Raw genomic sequence first — 26,556 nt, forward strand, 5'->3', positions numbered from 1 at the left:
TTTTCCTTTTGTCTTCCAAGTCCCCCCCCACCACCACCCCCCCCCCCGCCGCCGCCCCTAGTCCCCCTCTCCAGAAAAACACACTCATAGACATGCACGTACTTTTTTAAAACCTAATGAATAGAGGTGCACTGGTTTTATCTTCTCTAGTTCCTGTGAAACTTTTGAGCTCTGTGAAAGGATCTTTCTCTTTGTAAAAAGAGACAAGCATTTAAGAAAACCTAACTAAATAATCATTTCTTTTTTGACCTATGCAAGAACATATTCAGACTAGTAAAATAGGAACATATAAGCATCATATACAAATCTCTCTTAGTTTTTAAAAGATATGCTCAAATGCTGTCTACGGTGGTTCTGAGTCTTAGCTACGTATGGCTTTTGTGTCAGACCACTTTGCGTGCAGTAACCTGGTAGTAGTTGTTGTTGCTTGTATTATATTTTGAGTACCAATAGCATACTGGGTGCCACACCAGACACATCCCAGCCCTAGGGGCACAATTTGATTGACAGAAGCTATTCCCGTAGAATGGTAATAATTGCATAAAAGCCAAAGGAACTGAATTGAAATTTTTATCAATAGGTAACCTGAAATACCCTTTTGCTGGATAATGTTCTCCAAGTAAAAGTCTACTTAAGACTTTAGTTTCTTAGATACTACCTTTTAGGGTACTTACCTTTGCTTATATGTTAATAAACAAAAATATGCCAGCTAAGTGTGCTCGTGTAGAATGGGAAGGCCAACCAAGATCATGTCACTTGACTTTAACATAACTCCTTTTGCTTAACAGGCTTTTATTTGGCTTTTTAATAGGTGATGGAGGATACCTAGATATGAATTCTTTTTGTCCTACATACCTTAAAAACACTGCTAAAAAACCAGCAAATGAAAATACTAGTAAAAGTGATGATAGGATTTAAACTCTTAGATTTACGTCTTAAATATAAAATGAGTTTAAACTTTGTGGGCCTAAGTTTCCTCTGTAAGCAGTGGTAATAGCACCAGTCTTACCTATTTAATAAGATGTCAATGAAGGTCAAATAAATAATTACCTTTAAATAGGTCACTGAACAGATGATAAAAATGGTAACTAATTTTTAATGGTAACTAACTTTGTAAACTTTGTAAGTGCTGTTAGATCACATGGTGTGAAACAGATCATTTTTCTATGAAGATTGTCTGGAATATATGTCAGTAGGGAAAGAGATGTAAGTGGAATAGAAAGGTAATTTTCATTTTATAGAAAAATAAATAACTGAAAATCTCAACTCTTCTTTCTCTGCAAACTGTCAGGTAACAGCCAGTTGTCTGCCTCTTCAGAGGCATTTTAATAGAGCAGTTGCAGAGGCTGAGTGTAGGCTTTGGACATTCCTAGCTGTGGGGTTTTGGAAAAGTTGATGAACCTCTCTGTATCTCAGTTTATTTAACTGTAAAATGAGAATAATATCATGTCTGTACCACAGGAGTGTTGTGCAGTAGCACATGTGCTTAGAACAGTATTTGACATGTGGCAAGTTGTCATTATAGTTTTGTTGTTATGTATATGACATAAGCAGCAGCCAGAATTTTAGAAATCTATGACGTCAGAAATGTTTAACCATTTCCACCACAGGAAAAGGTCCTGAGCCATGTGTTATCATGTGGCCTCTCTACTTTATTCCTATGTAAGAAATAGTCTTCAAGCTTTCATACTAAATACAGAATTCTTCTCGTAACCAGGATTGGCAATGTTATATAATTCTTATAGGGTGCTATATAGTAGGTGTACTACACATATTGTGTATTATCCATAATTGCTTACTGAAAAAGTTCCTTATAGGCAGATAAATTATTTATTTGAAGTGGTAGTGATTTGAGGTGTTGAATCTTGCATTTTAACAATATTTGCTGATTTTCACCTGAAAAATGTTAATCGATCTTTATATAAAGTACTTCTTTTTTTACACTGTATTTTAGAGAATTGTATCTTAACTGTATGTGATTGTTCAGTTTTAAATTTTAATGGTTAATTATGAGTTTTCAGCTTCAGAAAGTTTAAGATGTTTTTATCACCCTGGAGCTGAAAAAGTACTTTAAGAAATCACTTGCCTACCTTCCTGCTCTTAGGCAAGGCGGTACCTAAAACATCACAGAAAGCTATGGTAATTATCTGTATGACTTTTTTAATCTAAAGAAAGAAGATCCTATAACTTGCCCTGAAGCAAGCTCAACACTACAAAAATATTTAAGTATTTAATTATACTGGAAGCTATGAAGTTGGGGTGTCAATATGAGGACCCGGATACCTCTTTTCCCTTACTTTTCATATTCTCTAGTTACCTGTAGGGGGAAAATTACTATAAAAAACACTTACTCCACTTGTTTCAAAAGCAGTAAATGTTTGTTAAAAGTGTTCTGTGGCACCATAATATGGAAGTGTAAGAAAACAAGTATATATTCTAACAATGCTATTTTACCTGTACAGGTAAAAGGTCCTGATGGGTGTTACAGTAATTTCCAATTTACTTGATAGTGTTACAGATACCACAGCATTGAGAATTTATGCACACATTCAGAATAGATTTCCACGTTCTGGGATAGATTCCCAGAAATAGAATTGTTCAGTCAAAGGAGACATTTGTTCTATTTTGATGGTTTCAGTGCTAAAAGAATATCCTTGTAATAGGCTGTAACTGTTTATATTCCCAACAGCAGTGATTGAAATGCCTGTTTTTTCGATACCTTCAGCAACACTGGATATTACTAGACTTTTTAATTTTTGTCATTCTGATGGGTGAAAATGCTCTCCTTTATCATTTTAATGTGCATTTCCTTGATAACTAGTGAAGTTGAGCTCGTTATATGCTTATTGGCCGCTTAATGTTTTTCTGTGAATTGCCCGAGAATATCTACTGCCAATTTTTAATTGAAATGATTACATTTTCTTATTCATTTGTAGACCTTTATGTATCCTATACACTGTTTTTTTATGTGTCTTGTGGATATCTTCTCTCTACCAGTCACTTTTCTTTTTAGTATTACAAATGGTGTATTTTACTACATAGTAAGCTTTTGGTATTTATATATTCAAATTTGTGTCTTTTCTTTTATGCAGTGCAGTATAGTGGTTAAGAGTACATATTGCAGAGCCAGATTTCCTGTGTTCATATTTCATTTCTTTTGCTTACTAGCTATGTAACCTTGGGCAAGTTACTTGATCTTTTTGTGGCTAAGTTTCCTATCTTTAAAATGAGGTAGTAATAGTATCTCAGAGGACCGTTGTGAGAAACAAATGAGAAATGACAGTTAAGCACTTAAGAGTAATGCCTGATGCAAAGTTAAGTATTCTATAAAAGTAACTTCTATTGTTATTTCTTCTGGTTTTGTACCTTTTTTGGAAAGATCTTCTGTGCCTGAAAATTATAAATTTATGTCATCACAGAAAAATTGAGTAGCATATGCAATTGGCAGATTATCATCAGAGCATGGGATGCATTTGCAGGGAGGGGCAGTTGGTGTTCTTCACATGGAATCAGAGACAGTGTCCCAAAGAGCTCTGCTATGTTAAAGAGTTTTAACTTTATCCTGGAAGCAGAGAAAAATCCTTGACAAATTATAAGCATGAAATGGTTGTATAAAGATTCCCACACTTCTTGGGACACCTGGGTGGCTCACTCAGTTGAGCATCTGACTTCTGCTTCAGATTCTCTGTCTCCCTGTCTCTCTGCCCCTTCCCCACTTGTGCGCTCTCGCTCTCTCTCTCTCTCTCTCTCTCAAAAATAAATAAACATTAAAAAATAAGAGATTCTCACACTTCTCAAATCACTATACAATAGTATTGGTACTGTTTGGGAGGAGGAAAAAGAGAGCTCCTCATCTCACTACAAAAGGAATTCCAAATAGATAAGAAAGTTAACTGAAGACAATAAAATAATCGACACTAAAAGAGAAAAGTGAATATTATTTTTTTTAAGTTTATTTATTTATTTTGAGAGAGAGGGAGAGAATGTAAGCAGGAGAGGGGCAGAGAAATAGAGGGAGAGAGATTCCTAAGCAGGTTCCCAGTTGTCACTGAAGAGCCCAATGCAGGACTCGATCTCAGGAACTGTGAGATTGTGACTTGAGCTGAAATCAACAGTTGGGTGCTTAACCAGCTAAGCCACCCAGGTGCCCCAGAAGTGAATATTGTTAAATCATTGAATGAAGAAGAACTTTTTAAGTTTCTGAGCAGTAGGGAAGAAATCACAGAGGAAAATATACATATATTTGTCTACATAAAAATCAAAACTGGGGAGCCTGGGTGGCTTAGTCAGTTAAGCGTCCGACTTCAGCTCAGGTCATGATCTCATTGTTCGTGAGTTTGAGCCCCATGTTGGGCTCTCTGCTGTCAGTGCAGAGTCCACTTTGGATCTTCTGTTTCTCTCTTTCTGCCTCTCCTCTGCTCTCCCTCTCTCTCTCAAAAATAAATAAAACAAAAAAGCCCCTTCCCCCCCCCCCAATCAAAACTAATGTATATTTTAAAAAGCATGTTGAGACTCACTGTTGGCTAAGGTCCACCTGTTGATGGGAGTATATGTTGGTATAACTTCTAGAGGACAAATGACAGTCATATAAAACACTTTAAAATGTGCATGTCTGAGCCAGTTATTCAACCAATAGAAATTTATCTTAGTGAAATATTTAAGTATGAATGTAAAGAATTAACAGAAGATTTTTACATGGTTATTGCTTATACTGTAATATGAAAAATTAGAAACAACCTCAATTCCCCTAAACATGGGATTAATTAAATTGTTATGTCCATAAAATGGACTGTTTATAGCCATTGTAAATGACATCATGGTAAAATATTGGCAAAGAAGTGTATTCATCATATTTTAATGAAAAAAGTAGTTTACAAAAGAGTATGCACAACATATTCAATTTTTCTAAAAAATGACTACAAATAAACTAGAAAATCAGTACAAGAATGACTCACTCTATAGGTGGGATTATTGTAATTTTCAATTTTTTTTTACTTCTCTGTATTTTGTAATTATTTTTTTTTACGATGAACCCTGCATTATTTATGTAATAAGAAAAATGTAAGGTTTTTAAATTAGGAGATTGAGGGTCGCCTGGGTGGCTCAGTCAGTTAATCGTCCAACTTTGGCTCAGGACATGGTTTCATGGTTTGTGGGTTTGAGCCCCGCGTCGGGCTCTGTGCTGACAGCTCAGAGCCTGGAGCCCACTTTGGATTCTCTGTCTCCCTTTCTCTCTGCTCCTCCCCTGCTCACGCTCTGTCTCTCTCCTTCAAAAATAATAAACATTCAAAAAAAATTTTTTTTTAATTAGATTAAGGGGCACCTGGATGGCTCAGTCGGTTAAGCATCTGACTTTGGCTCAGGTCATGATCTCACGGTTCATGAGTTGGAGCCCCGTGTCAAGCTTTGTGCTGACAGCTCAGAGCCTGGAGCCTCCTTCAGATTCTGTGTCTCCCTCTCCTCTGCCCCTTCCCCGCTCACACTCTTTCTCTCTCAAAAATAAACATTAAAAACAATTTAATTAGGAGATTAAAAGACATATTAAAAGAAAATATATTTACAACAAATGTGGCAGACAAAAGGCTAATATTTTCAATATTTAAAGAACTCTAGAAGTCTCTTTTCCTTTTAAGAGCAATATCCAAATAGATAAATGGACAAAGGACTTAACTAGTTTTACAAAAGAAAAAATATCGATGGATAATAAACAAAGAAATATATTTAGGGTCATGAGTTATCAAAGAAATGCAAATTAAATGGGTGAAATACACGTTTTCTCTTAACAGCTTAGCAAAGATTTAAAAATAATAGTGCTGTAGTGGGTGTGATGAATGAGACTAGCAGTGTTGTATACTGTAGGTTATAAACCTTGGTATGATTTGTTTGGAAAGCATTCAAATACTTTACCCAAAAATTCTACTTCTAGGAATCTGTCCTACAAAACTGTCAGAAGTGCCAGAAATACTTTGCGCATAAAAATGTTCATTGCAGCATCATTTCTAAGTGACAAAAGTGAAGAGCTTAAATTTAAGTTCATTAATAGGAGGAAGTTATATAAATTTGTGGAATAACCACAATTCAGAATGATATGCAACTTCTAAAATTTAGGTTTATAAACTGTAATGTCAATTTTAAAAAAAGCATAATTTTCAAATAGTGTCATCTCAACTATTTTTAAAGAACTAGAACAAATATGTCAAAATATTAGCAGTGGTTTCAACTAGTTGTTAAAGTTTTGAGTGATTCTTTTGTGTACTTTTTGTGTATTTATAATTTTCTGTGGTGAATTTTCTCATATAATCAGAAAAAAAGGTATAGCATTAAAACAAAAAGAGGATTACCCTCATAGAATTATGGAGTATGAAATCTAGGTGTGTGTGAGACTAGAGAAAGGTCAACAAATGCAGAGGCTATGGCAGTGGTCTCTTCACATGGTTGGAGATGGAAAGAATGGGTCCAGATTCTGGAGAGATTTAGCAGTTAGAGCCAACTTAGGTGAGCCCTGGGGTTGGGAGGCTTGATGGATGGTAGTACAATTCACATAGATGAGAACTCAGGGAAGAAACAGTTTAAGGGATGGAGATGATTCAGTTTGGCTATGTTGAGTCTGATTTGGATGAAAATAAACAACTCTGGACTAGGTCTGTCTAGTTATGAAACTTTGGGAGCCCTTATCAGCACACACATTCAAGTCCTGGCCATGAATGATACAATGCTTGGTTACCAGGGATTATGTTTAATCTAATGGATGAGTCTAATTCTCTTAAAACACTTACTGGAGACCAATTTAAAAATCTGATAGTGTCGTTCCTTTTTAAGGTCAAAAAACTACATACAATAGTATCAATAAATTTTTAGTGGCTTTCTTTAGGATTACAGGGGTAGGGGGTGATATAAACTGCCTTTTATCAAATTTGTAGTTGGTAGTAGATTTGACTTTGTATGTGTGTGTGTGTGTCTATGTATTTTACATTTGGACAGCCTACAACTTATTTAGACCTTTGACTTGAATACTTTAACTTGTACTTTATGTATATCTGGGGTTTCCTTCCATTTGAGAGGTTGAGGTTTTTGGGTGTTTTTTTTTTTTTTTTTCAGAGGGAATTTAGATTTTATTCTAAAACTAATAATTTTTACAAATGTTTTTGAGTACATATCTCAACAGATTTTTAGTGCTGATTCTTTCCATTTACATTTGTGCTACCAAATTCTCTTCCATCCAACCATCTAGTTTGGTTATTTTAGCTGATATGGTTTCTAATTAAGTCTTTGTGGTTGAGAGAGTTCCTTGTGGCATGTCTGCTTTAGCATTTAATTGCTCCATGGAATCCAAATTAAATTCTGTAGTATTCCATTTGGTCTGCTGATGAAGCAAAGATCTTTTTAGCATGGACTGAGAAATGTGGTGCTTATGACAGCTCAAAGGACCAGCATCACAATTTTTAAAAAGTTAGAGGACTTTTTGATTTCTAACTTGACTCTTTATCACTTGAAAATAAAGTTTAAAGTGTTATCACAAAATTCAGTGAGAGACCGTCAGCCACATAATAGTCTCTCAAATAGGTATTTGTAGAATAAATAAAAGCAAAATTGTTGATTCTGATGTTGTACTGCATCAAATTATTTTGTTTTAGACAGAACAAAACAAAGTTTTTAGGTTGAATTTGAATGAAAAGTACCAGGAAGCAAGTGTGATAATTCCGTTAGGGGTGATATAAGGTGCTTTTGCAATGGGGGTGACAGGTTGTATTAAGAAACTTCTATGGTCCCTCCCAATTCCACATTATCTCATTTAACAGTTTTTGTTTGAGTCAGTAGAGAAGACGGTAATTTACACAAATATTTCAGTGTGTTCTTTACTGCAAATAAATCACATGGGCTAGAGGGTAAGATCTAATAACTGAGACTTTTAAGTGTCAGACACATCTTTAGAATGCTGTCCAGAGTTCTGTCTGTCCCTTCATCTCCTGGTGCCCTGATTCAGTGGTATAAAATCAGAATAGAATTTAGAGTTCTGATTGTCAAGAATGAACAGAATCAGGCATTAGGCTGTGAGGCTCTGAAAGGTTATATGCTGCAAGCATTAATTTATCATCAGATACTTACTACCTGCTTAAGGTGATGGTGAAACATAGCATCTAAACAGACAAAATAAGAGAGAGTATTGGTTACAATGATAACTGCAGATTTAATCTGGAGAGTTCCAATAAAATAAATTCTTGAACAATCCTAATAAGTCATTAAGAGTTTCTAAATTAAGAGCTTAGGTCAGTGTGAGAGAAGTGAACTTTGTTGTGATGGCTGTTTCTTTATGGAAATGTTCAGTTCTATTCCTGTAAAATTCAAATGAGAATTTTGCTTCTGGCAGTGTGACGTGACTAGCTAGCGTGGATAACTCCCCTATTGGAAAACAGTTAAAAACTTGGGTAAAATATGACCAAATGATCTTTGTAAATGCACTTCTTAAGTAACACAGATAGAAAGAACCCAAAGAAACTAAAAAAAATAAAATAAAATAAAATAAAATTGAAAGCAGGAAGTCTAGAAGATAAGTATTCATCTTAGTTTTCCCACTGAGGATTTCTACTGAAGCCATGATTTACTGCTTTTGCCTCTGCATGGAGATGCAGGAAAAGTCTAGCACTGGCCATGCCCACAAGATGGGAGGCCTAATAAAGTCCCTTTGTTGCACAAAGCTGATATCCCAGAGCTGTACCATCAGTGTAATGAACTCATTGCACAGAAGAAAACAATGAGGAAGATTGCCTCTTCTGTTCTTAGTATTAATAGGTAGAAGTGATATTGAAATTTTATAAATAGGAACTAGTCTTCTTTGGATTTCATTTATGTATGTTCTTGATGTTGTGATAAAATTATTATTTTTATTAAATTTCATCCCTTGAATATTAAGTCTTTTTAATATTCTCTCTGACAAAATGGAAAGTATGCATAAAGTACTTATACTGCATTGCAAAGAGCAAAGTTACTTAAGCATTTGTGTGATTTGTTGAGTGGTAAACTAATCACCCTTTTTCCCTGGAACACCACTTTTACTTGAAAAAATGACTGACTTCTTATGAACACTTAGGTATTAATTTAACAAACGTTTTCCTGAAACTGAACACAGTGATCTTGCTACTTAAAGTGACTGAAATTGTTTGTTCCCAATGATAAAATATGAGCTTTCAAGTGAAAGTATTTTGCAAAACTTATTTTCAACATGTTAAGCTTGATAATTTTCCAAGTGTTTAAAGATTTTTCTGATGGAATATGTACTGATATAAGCAAATGTGATTCCTTTGGTATTATATAATGGAATGTGTAAACATTTAAAATATCTGCATAAGGGTGCTTAGGTGGCTCAGTCAGTTGAGCGTCTGACTTTGGCTCAGGTCATGATCTTGCTGTTAGTGGGTTTGAGCCCCATATCAGGCTCACTGCTGTCAGAGCAGAGCCTGCATTGGATCCCCTGTCCCCCTCTCTCTCTACCCCTGCCCTGCTCACTGGCGCTATCTCAAAAATAAAAACATTTAAAAAAATAGAATATCTGCATCATTCAGATAATCAGTATTTTCCAAAAGACTAAAGCATATGATGTTACAAAATTATGCATGAGTAAAAAACCCATTCAACATGCATGATTAGAGCATTGGATCTTAATTTAACAGAGTTTGAAAAGTTTGTGAAAAGTTTATTGATAGGGTTTCAGATTCCACATTACTGTTAACTGTTAAGAAAATACCATTTGTAGAGTTTCGATATAGTAGGAAAGAAGAGCTCAAATTGTCTGAAAGGATCATTAAAATACTCCTATCTTTTCCAACTGTATATCTGTATGAGGCTGGGTTTTCTTCGTATACTTCGATCTAAATAGCATATCACACAGATTGAACATGAGAGTAGAGATGAGAATCTAGCTGTCTGTCAAATTGGACATTAGTGATATTTTAGAGTGATACAAACACATTGAAGAGATTTGTAAAAATATAAAACAGTGGCACTCTTCTTATTAAATTGTTTTGTATAGAGGGTATACAGAAAGCAACAGGTCTGGATGGGTTCACTGATGAATTCTACCAAACATTTAAGGAAGTATACCAATTCTCTACAATCTCTTTTGGAGGATAGAAGCAGAAAAAATACTTACTAGCTTATTCTCTGAGGCCAACATTACCTTATACTAAAACCAAACAAAGACATTACAAGAAAACTATAGAATAATACCTCTTAATGACATAGATGTAAAAATTCTCAACAAATTATTAGCAAATCAAATCCAAAAAAATGTGAGAAGAATTATATGCCACAGCCAAGTGGGATTTATCTCAGATATGCAAGTCTGGTTCAGTATTTTGATGAATGTAATCCACCACATCGATATACTAAAACAGAAAAATCACAGGACTGTATCAGTAGATGCAGAAAAAGCATTTGACAAAATCTAACACCCATTAATGATAAAAATCAAAAATCTCAGCCAGCTGGGAATAGTGGAAAACTTCTTCAACTTCATAAAGAACATCTACAAAATCCCAACAGTTCACATCATGCTTTATGGTAAGAAACTCAAAACTTTCCTGCTAAGATCAAGTACCAGGCAAGGATGTCCTTTCACCACTTTTCTACATCATACTGTTAGTCCTTACTGATGAAATAAGACATGAAAAGAAAATAAAAAGTATACATATTGGGAAGTAAGATGTGAAACTCTCTTTGTTCATAGAATACATGATCATCTATTTAGAAAACAAAAGAATCAACATAAAAACCTCCTGGAACTAACTGATTATAACAAGGTTGCAGAATGCAAGATTTATATATGGAAGTCATTTGCTTTCCTATATATCAACAATGAACAGTGAAATTTGAAATTAACACAATTTCATTTACATTAGCACCCCAAAAACCAGAATACTTAGGTGTAAAGCTAACAAAATATGTACAAGATGTGTATGAAAAATACTGTAAAATTCTGATGAATGAGATCAAAGAACTAAATGAGAGATATTCCATGTTCATGAATAGGAAGACTCAATATTGTCAAAATGTCAGTTCTTTTTAGCTTGACCTACAGATTCAATCATTCACGATGAAAATCCCAACAAAGTATTTTGTGGATATCAACAAACTGATTCTAAAGTTTATATGAAGAAGCATATGGAGAAGACTCAGAATAGCCAACACAATATTGAAGGAGAAGAACAAAGTTAGAGGACTGATACTACCTGAATTCAAGACTTACTATAAAGCTACAGTAATCACTACTGTGTGATACTGATGAAAGAAGAGACATCAGTGGAACAGAACACAGAACCTAAATATAGACCCCATAAATATAGTCAACTGATCTTTGACAAAGGAGTGAAACTAATGAAGCAAAGATAATCTTTTCAACAAATGGTGCTGGAACAACTGGACATCCATATGCAAAAAAAAAAAAATGCATCTAGATAGACACTTTACACCCTTCACAAAAATTAACTCAAATTGTGACCTAATGTGATCTCAATGTGAAGTGCAAAACCGTAAAACTACTAGAAGATAACACAGGAGAAAACCTGGATGACATTGGGTATGGTGATGCCATTTTAGATAGAAAACAAAAGATATGATCCATGCAAGAAATAATGGATAATTTCATTGAATTTAAAAACTTGCCTTGTGACAGACAGTATCAAGAGAAGAAGAGAAGCAACAGACAGGGAGACAATACTTACAAAAGACACATCTGATAAAGGAGTGTTATCCAAAATATACAAAGAACAATACAAGAGCAAACAACCCAATTTAAAAAATGGGACATAAACCTTAAGAAACATTTAGCCAAAGAATATGTACAGATGGCAAACAGACATATGTCAAGATGCTCCACATCATGTCATCAGGGAACTGCAAATAAAAACAATGAGATACCACTATCCACCTTCCATAGAATGGCCAAAATCTGGAACACTGACAACACCCAGTGCTGGTGAGGATGTGGACCAACATCTTTCATATGTTGCTGGTGGGAATGCAGAGTGCTACAGCTACTTGGAAGGGAGTTTGGTGGTTTCTTATAAAACTAAACGTAATGTTTCCATACAACCCAGCAGTCATACTACTTGGTATTTACCCAAACAAAATGAAAACCCTTGTCCACATAAAAACCTGCTCATGGATGTTTTATAGTAGCTTTATTCATAATTACTAAAATTTTGAAGCAGTTGAGGTGTCTTTCAAGAGATGAATGGATAAACTGGGGTACATGCAGCCAATGGAATATTATTTGGCACTAAAAAGAAGTGACCTATCAAGCCATGAAAAGACATAGGGGAACCTTAATGCATATTAGTAAATGAAAGGGGCTAATCTGAAGACTGTGTAATTGTATGATTACAACTATGTGATGTTCTGGAAAAGGTAAAAATATGGAGAAAATAGATCACTTTTTTGTTGTTGCCAACGGTGGGGAGTAGGGGAGATGAATAGGTGGAGCATAGAGGATGTTTAGGGCAGTAAAATATCATTTAATATTATAATGATAGATATGTGGCGTTATACATTTGTCCAAACAAATAGAATGTACACCACCACAAGTGAACCCTAAGGTAAACTATGGATTTAGGGTGATTATGATACATCAGTGTAGGTTCATCCTTGGTAAACAGTGTAACATACTGGTTAGTCATGTTGATAATGGGATAGGCTCTGTATGTGTGTATGCTCAGGATTATATGGGAAATCTCTGTGCCTCTGTCTTGATTTTGTTGTACACCTAAAACTGCTCTAAAAAATAAAGTCTTTTAAAAAGTATATTTATTCTTCATAAAAATATGTTAACATGAGTTTATTAGTTATGTTTGAGTGAATTAAATATTTTCTAAATTTCTTATATTTAATTTTTTAATGAAGCAAATATTGATAGATGGAACCTACATAAAGGCTCCTTGTAGTTCTCAAAACATTTATTTATTTATTTATTTATTTATTTATTTATTTATTTATTTATGTTTATTTTTAAAAAGAGAGAGAGAGAGAGAGAGAGAAAGAGAGAGAGAGAGAGAATGAGAGGGGGAGGGGCAGAGAGCGAGAGAGACACAGAATCTGAAACAGGCTCCAATCTGTCAGCATAGAGCCAGATGTAGGGCTCAAACTCATGAACTGACAGATTATGACCTGAGCTGAAGTTGGACACTTAACTGACTGAGCCACCCAGGTGCCCCTCTCAAAGCATTTAAAAGGGCCTTGAAATAAAAACTTTTGGGAACTGTTGATCTGCACTCTCCACTAAAGGACAGAGATCATCAGACTGGATTAAAAAATTTTCTGGCTATATGCTGTGTATAAGAGACAGTCCTAAAATAAAAGGAGGTTATTTCAGAAGGAAAAAAAGGAACCTGAGAAGAAATGTTTGAGTAGCTTTTCAGTTCTTGCACGTATTTATTCCTTGATTTGTGTCCTTTAGAAAATGTTCCATGACCTTATATTTGACATTTCTACTGCCCTGCAGGTCCTTATCACGTAAGAAATTGAATGATTTGTCGCTATAGGCGATTCAGCAGTGTATGCATACCAGTTAAATACTTTTTAAGGACCTATGGAACATGTATGAAGTTGATCATGACTTAAGCCATGAAACTTGCCTCAATACATTTTGAAGGATTGAAATTAAGTAGATCCTATTCTGTGACCCCCAAATCAATGAAATGTAATCTATTACATAAAGATAAGTAGAGGGGATAAGTAGAGAGGTGGCAGTTAAGTCAATTAAACATCCGACTCTTGATCTCGGCTCAGGTCATGATCTCGCAGTTTGTGAGTTCAAGCCCTGCATCAAGCTCTGGGCTGATCACGCAGAACCTGCTTGGGATTCTCTCTCTTCTTCTTTCTGCCCTCTCCCGCTTGTGCTCTCTCTCTAAATAAATAAGTAAATAAACATAAAAACAAGTAAGTAGAAAAACTCCATATAGTTGGAAAAAGGTTCTAAACACGAGTCAAAGAACTTGTAATGAAAAATTAGAAAATATTTAAATACAAGATAACAAAATAATTAATAATAAAATGTGAGGTATAGTTAAAATAGTACTTAGAGAAATATATAGTCCTAAATGCTTAGATCAGGAAAGAAGAAATGCTCAGAATTCAGGAGTTAAAATATACCTGAGGGAACTAGGAGGAAGGAAATAGTAAAAATGAGCGTAAACTACTAAAATAGAAAACATACTAGAAAGGATCAACAAAGCCAAAAGTTGTTGATTGGGAAAGCCCAAGGAAATTGACAGTTTCTAGCAAGAATTATCTAGAAACAAAAAAGAGCAGACACAAATGGCATTGGGAGTGTAAAAAGTACAAAACTATAGATTTTGCAGAAATTAAAATAATAAAAAGATTTTAAAATGTTTTATGTCACTAAATTTGAAGTCTTGGATGAAATGTGTAAATTCCAAGGGGGAAAATACTTATCCAAATTGACACTGGGAGACACGAAACACCTGAATACTTCTATAATCATTAAAGAAATTATATCTGTAATTAGAAACCTTCTCTAAAAGAAAACAAGCTCAGATAACTTTGGATTTTTTCCAGGAATGTGGAGTTGCTTTAATTTTAGAAAATCTATTAAATTATCACATTAATAAGTTAAGGGTTTAAAAGATCTTAAATTATCCCAAAATAATTTTAAAGTGATAAAAGTTTAACACCTATATGTAAAAATAAAATTAGAAGTAGATTTAAAACCTCAAAGTCATAAGAGAACTTAATTTTATAAAGAGTAATATTTTTGAAAGAAGAAAAAGTAAACCTATAGGAAACATATTTTAGGATGAAAAATCAGAAGCATTCCCTTTTAAGATTGAGAATAATATAGGAATGACCCCTTTACAATACCTAGTCGGAATCATGATGAGAACTCGATGTTGAACATAAGAAACACATCACAAAAATGTTAATGTTATTTCATTGTATCAAGTTAAGAAATATGTAAAACTACACACTATATTCTTTTTTGACTTTTTATTGTGATAAAATCTACAAACAAAACTTACTTTTTAAAACATTTTTAAGTGTGCAGCTAGTTCTGTCGCATTAAGTACACTCACAGTGTTGTACCCTTCACCACTATCTGTTTCAAGATTGTTTTCATTATACCAAATAGAAACTCTGTATCCATTAGACAATAACTCTCCGTGTCCCCTTCTCCCATGCCTGGTAATATCTGCTCTACTTTCTGTCACTATATATTTGCGTATTCCTCATATAAGAGGAATCATAACAGTATTTGACCTTTTGTGTCTGGCTTATTTCACTTAGCATAATGTCCTCAAGTTTCATCCATGATGTATCATGTATCAGAATTTCATACCTCTTAAGGCTAATATTCTGTGGTATAGATATACCACATCTTGTTTATCCATTCATCAGCAACATTGCATACATAAGTAGTATTCTTTTTTGGAAAAGAGGAGAGAAGAAGTAATCCAAAATTCAAGGTGGTAGTCATCTCTGGATGATGGAAGGAAAGGGAGGCGATTCAGGAGAGGACATAGTAGTGTTCTATTTCTTTAGCTGGATGGTGGTACAGGATGTTCATTTTATTAGTCATTAAAATAGTACTTCTGTGTTTTATACTTCAGTATCTATAATGTATTTCACAATTGTAAAAAATCAACATTGCCATTAAGTTTAATTAAAGTATTAGTGCATGACAATCTTTTTAGAACTTTTTGTTTAATAAAACTCTGAAAAATCATAAAATCGAAGTAGTGCTCCCCCACATCCCCCTATCCTTGTATATAGGAGAAAGAGTTCAATTTCTAGCTTGTGGTTTATTTTATGTGACATTTTAATAGGTAGAGGAAGTCTGTCAAATATTTTAATAGGAGAGGTATTATATTAATCTTGGGATCCATAATAAATGAAACATCGTACTATGAACTATTCTGTAAGAAGACCCTAACTTGAATAATTTGGACAAGAGATATTCTCTCCAAATTCTTATGATATGAAAAAAAGAATACACTAAATTTAACTAAATTTAATTAACTTGCTTGCTACATTATGTTATATACCTGTTGTTGTTAGCTTGGGTGGGGGTTGAGGAAGTGGCAAGATTAGATACATGCTTTTTTGGTAAAATCTATAATGTTTAAAAATAGTTATAAAGAAGTCCCGAATCTTACAAAACTGTATTTATTTATTTTATAATCAGTTCATTCTTTACTAATAAAGTCATTATAGGGGCGCCTGGGTGGCTCAGTCGGTTAAGCGTCCGACTTCGGCTCAGGTCATGATTTCACGGTCCGTGAGTTCAAGCCCCGCGTTGGGCTCTGTGCTGAAAGCTCAGAGCCTGCTTCAGATTCTGTGTCTCCCTCTCTCTCTGACCCTCCCCCGTTCATGCTCTGTCTTTCTCTGTCTCAAAAATAAACAAACATTTAAATTTTTTTTTTTTAAATAAAGTCATTATAATTTTTTTCCCTTTTAAGCTATACAGAGAAAACATGTATTCACCTATTGCTCGTATGGTTATCACCTGAATGAGGGTGCACATTGAAGTGGAGAATTTGTTTTAGGTCTGGTAAGAATGTTGGGGGTTAATGCATAGATTTTAGTAACATAACTGCCTTACTTTAATTTTGTTTTTACTGTTTATTTTTGAGAGAGAGAGAGAGGAGAGAGAGAGAGCAAGTGGGGGAGGGACAGAGAGAGAGAGAGAGAGAGAGAGAGAGAGAGAGGGAAACATAGAATCTAAAACAGGTTCCAGGCTCTGAGCTGTCAGCACTGAGCCTGACATGGGGCTCAAACTTGGGAATCGCTAGATCATGACCTAGGCCAAAGTCGGATGCTTAACTGACTGAACCACTCAGGTGCCCCCATAGCTGCATTGCTTTAAACATCCTGCATTGAGTTATGTTTATTTATTTTCCTAATTTCAAGATTGGTGATCCAGGAAGGATTACTTGTAATATTAGTGTAATAAATCAGGTCAAGTGGTCAATAAATATTCATAATAAATACTATTTATTAAGTACCTACCGTATGCTAAAAACTCTACTAGATATTTTAGTATATTGTTATAAGAGTTTCTCCAGGACATGTATCTAAGATGGATATTATTGCTGAGTAGTTGTAAGATATGCATGTGTTCCACTTTACAAGGTAATGTCAACTTGCTTTCCAAAGCGGCTATATCAGTTAGAACTTTCTCCTGCAGTGTAAGAGAGTTTGTTTGCATTGTTCCCCATTTTTATCATCACTTGGTATTGTCCAGCTTTTAAAAATATTTGTCAATCTGGGGCGCCTGGGTGGCTCAGTCAGTTGAGCATCTGACTTCAGCTCAGGTCATGATCTCGCAGTTCGTGGGTTCGAGCCCCGTGTTAGGCTCTGTGCTGACAGCTCGGAGCCTGGAGACTGCTTCGGATTCTGTGTCTCCCTCTCTCTCTGCCCCTCCCCCACTCATGCTCTGTCTCTCTCTGTCTCACTCTGTCTCAAAAATAAAGATAAACATTAAAAAAATTTTTTTTAAATATTTGTCAATCTGACAGTGTGAAACTAAGGCTCAGATACATGAAGAAATGGGCCAGAAATTAACCAATGAATAAATGCTGGTGTTACATTCAAATGCAGGTTTGCCTGATGGCAACTACAATAGGCTGGATTTCAAAGAAATGGAAATATATAGGCTAAGTCGTTTTTATAGCAGAGAATACTTAGGAGAAATGAAAGTGATATTTCTTAAGCAAAAATGATTATATTATGTAAGAACTTTCTGAGGGGAAGTATTTCTGAAAGTGTGATTTTAGATTAACTGGATTAGAATCACCTGGTAGTAGTGGTGAGTGTGTGGGAGGGGTGGGCTGGGAGTAGAGAAGGGAGGTACATATTATTTTTAGAAATGTAGCAGATTCCTGAGCCTATCTCTGGTTTTGCTAATTTAAGATCTCTGGGGATAGGATCCAGTCATCTAAATTGTCTAAAGCTCTTACTTTTATTTTTGTTTTTTAGTAAACACTAAAGTTAACTTTGGCTTTAGGAGTTTTGAAGTAATTCCTCAAATATTGTCAGATTCACATACAAACATGTATGAACGTAGGCCAAGAGACAGAAACTTAGTCTTACATATATGTGAACACTCACTGACTTTGTCATTGTTCTTTCTTTCTCTTAAAATTCCTTTTACTATTTTTTCTCTCATTTCTGTCCCCTTCTGTACCTTGCCCGACATGAAATAGCATTAGGACTCTGGCAGCAGTAAGAGTAATTCTAAATTCTCTCTGCCTGGCTGGCCCCTACTCCTTTGTGGAAGGACTATAAGATGCAAAAGACACGCTCGTCTCACACTGCAATCGCTTATTTCATTCCTCTTTATAGAACTGATGATAGCGGTGATATCAGTTGTGGGCTGGTAAAGACTTAGACTCGGTTGTAAAAAGTGGAGATTCATGAAGCTGAGGTAGAGCTGTGAAAGATCCTTAAAGAGGAAAACAATGTGGGAGCTTGGTGGAGAATTACTAGAAATACAGTTCAGACCTCTTTTCCCAGCACAGACTCTAGTGAGATCCTGCGTTAACAATAGAAATGGATATTGTAGACTCAAAAGACTCTGTTCTGCTCACCTGTCCAGACCTTACAAAGGGCTGTTTTCATTGTTGCTGAGCAAGTAAATACTTAAAGTGGTACAACTAAATATGGTTAGAATTTAGTAGCTTTTATTTTCTGTTGTTTCAGAGACTGATATACCAAAAAGTTAAAAACTGCTTGAGTTCAGCAGAAAACCCGTCTACAAAATTTTTATCTAAAAAATGAATTTGAATGTTAATTGTCAAAACTCTAGATTTTATAGCAATTATCCTTAAATTGGGCTTTCAAAATTATGCTCATTTCCAAGTTACCTTAATTTTTATAGTTTATTTGGTTATAAAAAATAATTATTATTAGGGGATTAGTGTCATACTTTGTGAAACAGATTTGTTTAAAAAATCTGAAAATAATGTGTGGCAGTTTGTATGTCATGCTTCCAAAACAGAGGCTTTAAATCCTATATTATATGTAAAAGTTGTTAGCTATTCTAAAGGTACAATAAGAGATTATTGTTCATATCAGTGTAATAAATTGATACTACCTGATCATACTTTTTCATTTTGCACATTGTCAGAACCTTGGACCTTAATCTTATTCTTTGATTGACAGTAGAGACCAGGGAAAGAACAATTGTATTGTTTGGGATAGTCACATCTGTTCAACTTGATTCAGTTGAGGGTATTTGCATATTCTTAAGTATTTCTTCTGAGAGGGCTTAAATCCTTCTCAAGTGCTTGATGCATTTTTGAAATTCATTCATAAGGTATCTACATGCACTAATAGCTCTGTATAATATTGCTGTGCATAATCTGACAGATAAGACCACATTTTAAAACAAGGTATTCTTTAGGGATGCTACATTACATTTTTTACTTGTCCTGCTGGCAGAAATGTCAATTCTTTTCTAAAAGGCTGGCTTAATGTTTTGATTAAATTAGTATATCTTTATTTTAGGCAGGTTTGTCAATCAGAAGACAAATAAAATAAAGATTTATTAAATAATAATTCAAAGGTTAATGGTAGTTTTTCCAGCCTTGGTTGGAAAATTGAATAATTTTATAGAAAACCATTGTAGAGCTTAAATGGATTTCTGTTTAGTCTCCTTATTTTATAGGGATGTTTAGTGAGGTTTGTTTTCTTACTCAGGGTCACACAGCTTAAAAATTAGGCCTTATTTTAGATCTGAACTCCAAACCAGTAAATCCTAAGGAATGCTGGTGTATGACCTCTGGTTTACATTAATGATGTCATATGAACTCTGGTTTACTTTATTTGCAAATTATCCTCATCTAAATGTTCCCTTGCCATTAGAACACGTAGTAAGGGATTACGTCTTAATCATCTTCATATCTCTCTTGAATCAACAACGTGTCTTATACATAGGTAATGTCCAATCATTATTTTGCTGTTTTGTTTTCACTGTTCTCCTAGGCTATTATTCTATTAAGGATAATTTTGAAATGAGATAGCTTATTTCTAGAATGTTAAGTACCCTTGATAGCAAATAGGTGTTATTTTGTATTCATTTCTGATGAATTGGTAGTCTCTGTTTGGAGAATTTTGAGACCTGCTAGAATCACTTGGCAGTGTCTGCCACAGACATAGCATCAGAGAAACCAACGGTTTCTTCCTTGATAGATGTGATCTTAGGGGAGGGAGAGAGAACTGTGGAGTGGAGTGATCAAAAAAGGCCCTAGGAAGAAATAAGGCTCAGATTAAGATAGAACTCAGATACTGTAGTAAAAACGAGACACAATGCCACAGAGGCTGGAAGTTCTATAAAAATGGTAGGCATTCAAAAAGGAGAAATACCATTAATTACATTAAATAGAATGAAAGGAAGGAAAACAGTTGTCGAGTACTTTTGATACCTATCTCTGTGTTCTATCCTCTTTTTAGAGGAATTCTGGAGGCTTTCTGTCCTAGTTTCCATTCCTTGCTTTCCCTTTTCTGACATATTTAGAGTTGTTTTAGTTTATTTCTACCTCGGCCAGCTCTCTCCAATTTATGTATGCCTTATTTAAAGATGTAAAAGTTGCAATATAACTTCATCACAATTTTATTTCAATATTGTGTTACAGGAATACATTGGGGAAGGAAGTTTCAATTGTTATTTAATCATGTTATTTAAATAGTGTTTTAAAATATTTGGGTGTAAAATAACTCCAAAATTCCAAATTATATTTTATCTTCCAGGAATCCCCTTCTGGTCGAAGGAAAGCTCTGGCTACTAGCAGCATCAACATGAAACAGTATGCAAGCCCTATGCCAACTCAGACTGATGTCAAGTTAAAATTCAAGCCATTGTCTAAAAAAGTTGTATCTGCCACTCTCCAGTTTTCATTATCTTGCATTTTCCTTCGGGAAGGAAAAGCCACGTAAGTTTCTTTTGTCAAAAAGACAAGCTGCTTCTCAGTGTGTTTAAAAACTGTATGTAAACAGCTTTTGACTTAGTAGACTGGCAACAGTTGAGAATATCCTACTGCATACCAGTCATTCTTGCCATTCTTTGTTTCAGAGGCTGAATTAAATGAACTCCTTGGTGTATATAGTCTCTTGACTCTAGAGAATGGGCAATAATATAAAAGTAATATTATAGCAATGTCCAAATTTTAAATTGTGTATCATAGGGTGCCATCCATGTTTGTTTTGTATTAATTGTCTTTAGTGTAAGTAGTTGTACTCTGAAGTACAGACAGTGCAGTTTGTAGAGCTGTTTGATGCAGCTGAGATATAAGAGGAACCCAAGATGAAAAGTTCAGGATAAGAGGGATGAAAGAACTAAAGGGACTTTTACCAATTCATGTTCTTTGGCCCGGCCTTCCAAAAGTTGTATAGCAAAGTACAATTTTCTATATAATTATCCTTTTAAGCAATCACTTCTTAAGTACTGAATAGGCATTGCACAAAGGTAATTCCTACACCAGTTCTGATCTCCTAAGTGTAAAATTCTAACTGTATAAAATGAGGTAAACATGCCTGGAACAGGAAAAATGTAACATTTACCATGCTTGTTGCATACATTCAAGTCAAGGATGAGTGTATGTTTGGGGTGTAATGAAAGGGTTAGTACTTACTTGGAGAGGAAGATCAGGGAGGGAAGAAATGGAAACTCTAAGCCTGGATTTGAAAGGTGAGAGAAGGAAGCCAGCTATGAACATTTCGATCCAATCTGAATCATAGTTCTAAATGTATTTGAGCCAGTGGAATGTGGTTACTATATTTGGCCATGTCTACTTGACTGATTAGACTGGATTCTGTGCGTCAGTCAAAATGAGATGTTTGGCACTCATCTACAGGGTAGCAAATGACTTGGTAGATAACTGTAAGCCTCATCTCTGGAAAGTTGGCTTTTGAGTGAGTGTGGCAGAGGGACAGTGCAGAATGGAAGCAATCAGTCTTTCATCTCAGGACCTTAAATTTTAGACTTAAATACTGAGAACCTAAAAATAAAGATCTTACCCTGAAGTTCAAGCCATAATGAAAGGAAAGAAAACACAGGAAGAAAAGAGAAAACAAAATCAGAGAAGATCCTTTGAATGTGGACTCCTTTCCACTGGGCAGAAGCAGTAAGTGAATCAGCACCATCCATCCCTGGGAGAATCTGGGAAATTCAGTCAAACCAAATGTCTCAATTCCAGTGGAAATTTCTCTTAAAACACCCTAAACTCCCTCTCTGCCTCCACACTCCTTGCCTCCTTAACCTTTCATAGAGAAAAATGTTCAAGGTTAAAGTATGAGGAAATTACAGAGGTAAAATTAAGCAAGTTAACATTTCAAGAGTAATGATATATCTTGAAATTATCCCTCATTGACAGGTGAGCAATTTGTATAGCATTCATATAAGGTAATACAACTTTTTTTGTTCATGCAGACTTGATATCACTAAATTTATTTTTAAAAGGGGAAATGGTTATGTCAACTGTAGGCTTACATGAGATAAAATGCAAAGAATTTCAAAAACCAGTTTAGTCTGCATAGTTGTACTATATTTAGAAAATAAGTGAATGTTAACAAACATTTCTTTACAAAAGAGTTTTCTTGTTTTGTTTCTATTTTATTGTAGTTAGAACATGAGAAACAGTATCTTAATTTGAAATTCTGAATTTTAGGGAAGAATATCAGATTGAATTTAGTTTGTATGTAATGTGTTAGAAATGTGTTTTACTCACGGTAGTTTATTTGAAATTTAAGGTGAAAATGATATTTCAGGAAAACTTCATTATTTGATTTGTTTAGAGTAAGGTAAACTTTATATACTTATATTTAAAATACTTCAAGATAAAAAACATTTTTACATTTTATCCAGTATATGGTATTTAACTTATAGTCAATCCAGGTCATTTTTCATTTTGTAATTTTTAAAAATGCTGTTCCAATAGTTCCTTCACTTTTGGGGAGTTATGGCCCCTTTGAGAAAAATGCACATTTAAATAAGATTTACGTATAAGTTTACAGTGGTTTACCATTTCTTTTTCCTCCTACCCACAAAACCAAAAGGGTTCATGGATTTCAGATTAAGAATTTCTATTCTAATTTATTTTGAAAACTTGAATATTTTAAAGTCTAGATCTTATTGATTTGCAAACTATCTCACTGTTTTATGAAACAAGTTTTTATTTCCAGACTTAATGATTAGGAACCCACACTTTAATCCTGTGAAGAAAATTTTAGTCTTCCATAGATGGCAGCAAAGAGTTAAACTAACTCCTAACTAGTTAGTTTTTAATCTAGTTTACTTTTTACTAATTAAACATGCCATTTAAAAATTAATGAATATGACTATTTAGGTTTTTCAGTAGTCTTGTACAACTATTTAAAAGGGCTCATTAATATTTAGAAAAAAGACTATATTATTATTTTCTTAAACTTTTTTCAAACAATGTCATTTAATGAACTGTGTATTAAATTTGAAATCATTGATGTAGGGATGAAGACATGCAAAGTTTGGCTAGTTTGATGAGTATGAAGCAGGCTGACATCGGCAATTTAGATGACTTTGAAGAAGATAATGAAGAAGATGATGAGAACCGAGTGAACCAAGAGGAAAAGGCAGCAAAAATTACAGGTTGGTTTTATTAGCATTAAGCTAAAAGTTTATCTTTTTTTCTTGAGAAGTTGAAAACTCAGTTTTCCAGGAAAAAAGAATGCTGCTAGAGTATTTTTTCTTCCGTAAGCCTTTTAATATGCCATTTAGTTCTCTGAAAACTTTATGTGCTGATGGTTAATAACAGATTTTCAGAATTTAAAATGAAGTCCAAGCTTAGTCAAGAAAGCATAAAACTTTACTGGGACTACTGATTATAGTATAAAGTGGCCTAAATATGTTCACACTTCTTATGTCATTGTATGGATGAACCTTCTTATAAGTAAAGATCTGCCTTAAGGGTGGCATGACAAAATGCATTGGCTACTGTTTCCTAGCTCATGTGCATTTATTCACATAAATTATGTGCACATTCTTTGGTTTGGATTTGTATATATCTCATGTATCCTTATATCTAGAAGGTTCCATGCAAGTATTCCTTATAGCTGGCTTGGTCAAACTACTTAAGATGATTAAATGTTTAGAATCTTTTGTATTGATTGGGCAATAAATATTTATTGGTAATCTATCACCTTAAGGAATTGATGTCATACCTTTATTATTGGAGTGAGAATCAAGCGCTGTGTACATATTCCTTTCAGCTAATGAAGTGTCCTAAATTTCTGTAATGAGATCCCTAGACTTCTATCATCTAGGTGATATGTTTCCAAATTCATAGGGCACTTTGGCAGTCATCTCTTGGCTTAGCCTCAACTCTTACTGTTATATGGGGAATTTCCATTGATCATATGGCGCATTTAACTCCTTAGCCAAAAACTTTCTTGACTTTCTCAATTCTAGTGATGTTCACTTTCACTCCACTTCTAGAAGTTTATTATAAGGAATTGATTAGACTTATATGCAAAGGTGTATGTTTTGTCCTGTGTAAATTTTATAAATTATTAATTTCTAATTTATGATTGCTGTTTTGATTTCTTAATTAACTCAAGGGTTGTTTAGGAGAGTGGGTTTTATCATGGACTTTTTTATTTTTAGTTAGTTACCAGTTTAATTTTATTTAAATAAGTTGCTGAAGCCTTTCAAATTTCAATTTCATATGAGTGAGGGTTTTTTTCTTTGTAGTCTAGATACATGATCTATTTTTGTAAATTTTCTTTTAAGTATCTTTTTATATATATTTTCTATTTGTTGGATTCAGCATGTATTTATTAGGCCAAACTTTAAATTTATATTATTTAGTTATTTATAGTCTTATTCTTTTTGTGTAGTTCATCTTTGAAATACTAAGAACTTCAATGCTAAATTCTTTAGTGCATAAAAATTAATTTTCTAATAGTTTCATTATGGGTTGTAATTTGATCAGTTTGCCCCACTTTATGCCTCTTGCCGTGAAATTTTGTCTGGTGTTGATATTTTAACTCATGCTTTCTTTATATTTATATTTTCCTGGTGTATTTATCACTTTATTTTTAACCTGTATTAAGTACTTCTCTTATAAATAGTATTTGGTTTATCTATCTTTATATTCTTTGCCCTTAATAGTTACATTTTTTTGATAACTGCATACTTAATTTCACTTACATTACTTTATCCTTTTATTTGGGAATTTTCTTATTATTTTTTTCCATTCACACCTTAAAATTTACCATTCTCAATGTTCTTTATTTAAGCATTTTTAAATACAGTTATTTGGAAGCTATACATTCTGTTTTCATTTTAGTCTACTATCATCTAAGATAAAAAAGCCAGACAGATAAATGAATGAACCTGTATTTCTCTACCAACATTAAAAATAAAACAGTCATGCTTGGCTGGCTAAGTCAGTTGAGCAAGTGACTCTTGATCTCAGGGTTGTGAGTTTGAGCCCCACGTTAAGTATAGACATTGCTTAAAAATAAAATCTTTAAAATAAATAAATAAAACAACGTATTGACTCACCTCATATAAGATGAGAGAGTCAATATTTTTTTTTTTTATTTAAACCCCTCCCAGCTGTTATTTTTATTTGAGTAAATTTTGGGGTTCTTCTTTCAATAATAAATGCAGACATTTGCATTAAGTTAAAAAAAATTTTTTTTTAACTTTTATTTATTACTGAGAGACAGAGAGAGACAGGGTATGAGCATGGGAGGGGAAGAGAGAGGGGGAGACACAGGATCTGAAGCAGGCTCCAGGCTCTGAGCTGTCAGCACAGAGCCTGACACGGGGCTCGAACCCACAAACCACGAGATCATGACCTGAGCCAAAGTAGGACGCTCAACCCACTGAGCCACCCAGGCGCCCCTGCATTATGTTTATAATCATTTCAGCAACAATTATATGATACTTTTTAAAATGCCCTGTCTTTCCTATCTTTGAGTTCTTTGTTTTATTTGGGTGGCTGAAGCACTTCAGGAAGGGTAAGTTAGTAACCTTTCTCTACTGCCACCAATGACTTTTTACCTATCCTTTAAATTTTAATAATATTGACACATACTCTGAGAAACCTTTCATGCCCACTCCCTCTTAAGCTTGACCATTCTATCCCTTAGGCTACTACTGTACTATTTACAAATGCAGACATTTTCTTGCAGCATGAATGTTTATAACTGCTGTGAGATATAATTTGATCTTTTAAATGGAGAATATGGTTTGTTCTTTGTGAATGACTTTTGATTAAAACTAAATCTCAATTAGGCCCTAGTACCATAAATAGGAAATTTTAAAACCCCACAGTTTTATAATTGTTTTGAGCAATGTTGTACTACTTTGATCACAGTAATGGGGAAAAAAGGTGGTAACAGTATGTCGGAAGTTCTTTGCTATTATTGAAAGGGAAAGAAAGGACATTATTTTTGAGTAAATTATAGATATAATGAAAACAATTATAATCAGATTTTATTGTCTTAGTCTGTTGGGGCTGCTATAACAAAATACCTTGGATGGGTAGTTTATAAGCAACTTAAATT

At 34.2% G+C, this 26,556-nt stretch overlaps 1 protein-coding gene across 10 annotated transcripts in view; it reads left to right on the forward strand.

The window, feature by feature from the left end:
• Positions 1-26,556, forward strand: part of EHBP1 (EH domain binding protein 1) — a 366,236-nt gene that overhangs the window by 142,690 nt on the left and 196,990 nt on the right. For 9 of the 10 annotated variants that reach the window (XM_019433536.2, XM_019433609.2, XM_019433691.2 and 6 more), the window contains exons 6-7: positions 20,758-20,939; positions 23,490-23,629. In XM_019433536.2, coding sequence (XP_019289081.1) covers positions 20,758-20,939; positions 23,490-23,629 — 322 coding nt within the window. Of the gene's footprint in view, positions 1-20,757; positions 20,940-21,785; positions 22,131-23,489; positions 23,630-26,556 lie in introns of those variants that run through there. The other variant, XM_019434094.2, reaches the window with a different exon arrangement.

Source organism: Panthera pardus, unplaced genomic scaffold (assembly GCF_024362965.1).
Source record: "Panthera pardus isolate Hobbes unplaced genomic scaffold, ASM2436296v1 HiC_scaffold_25, whole genome shotgun sequence".
Taxonomy (NCBI): domain Eukaryota; kingdom Metazoa; phylum Chordata; class Mammalia; order Carnivora; family Felidae; genus Panthera; species Panthera pardus.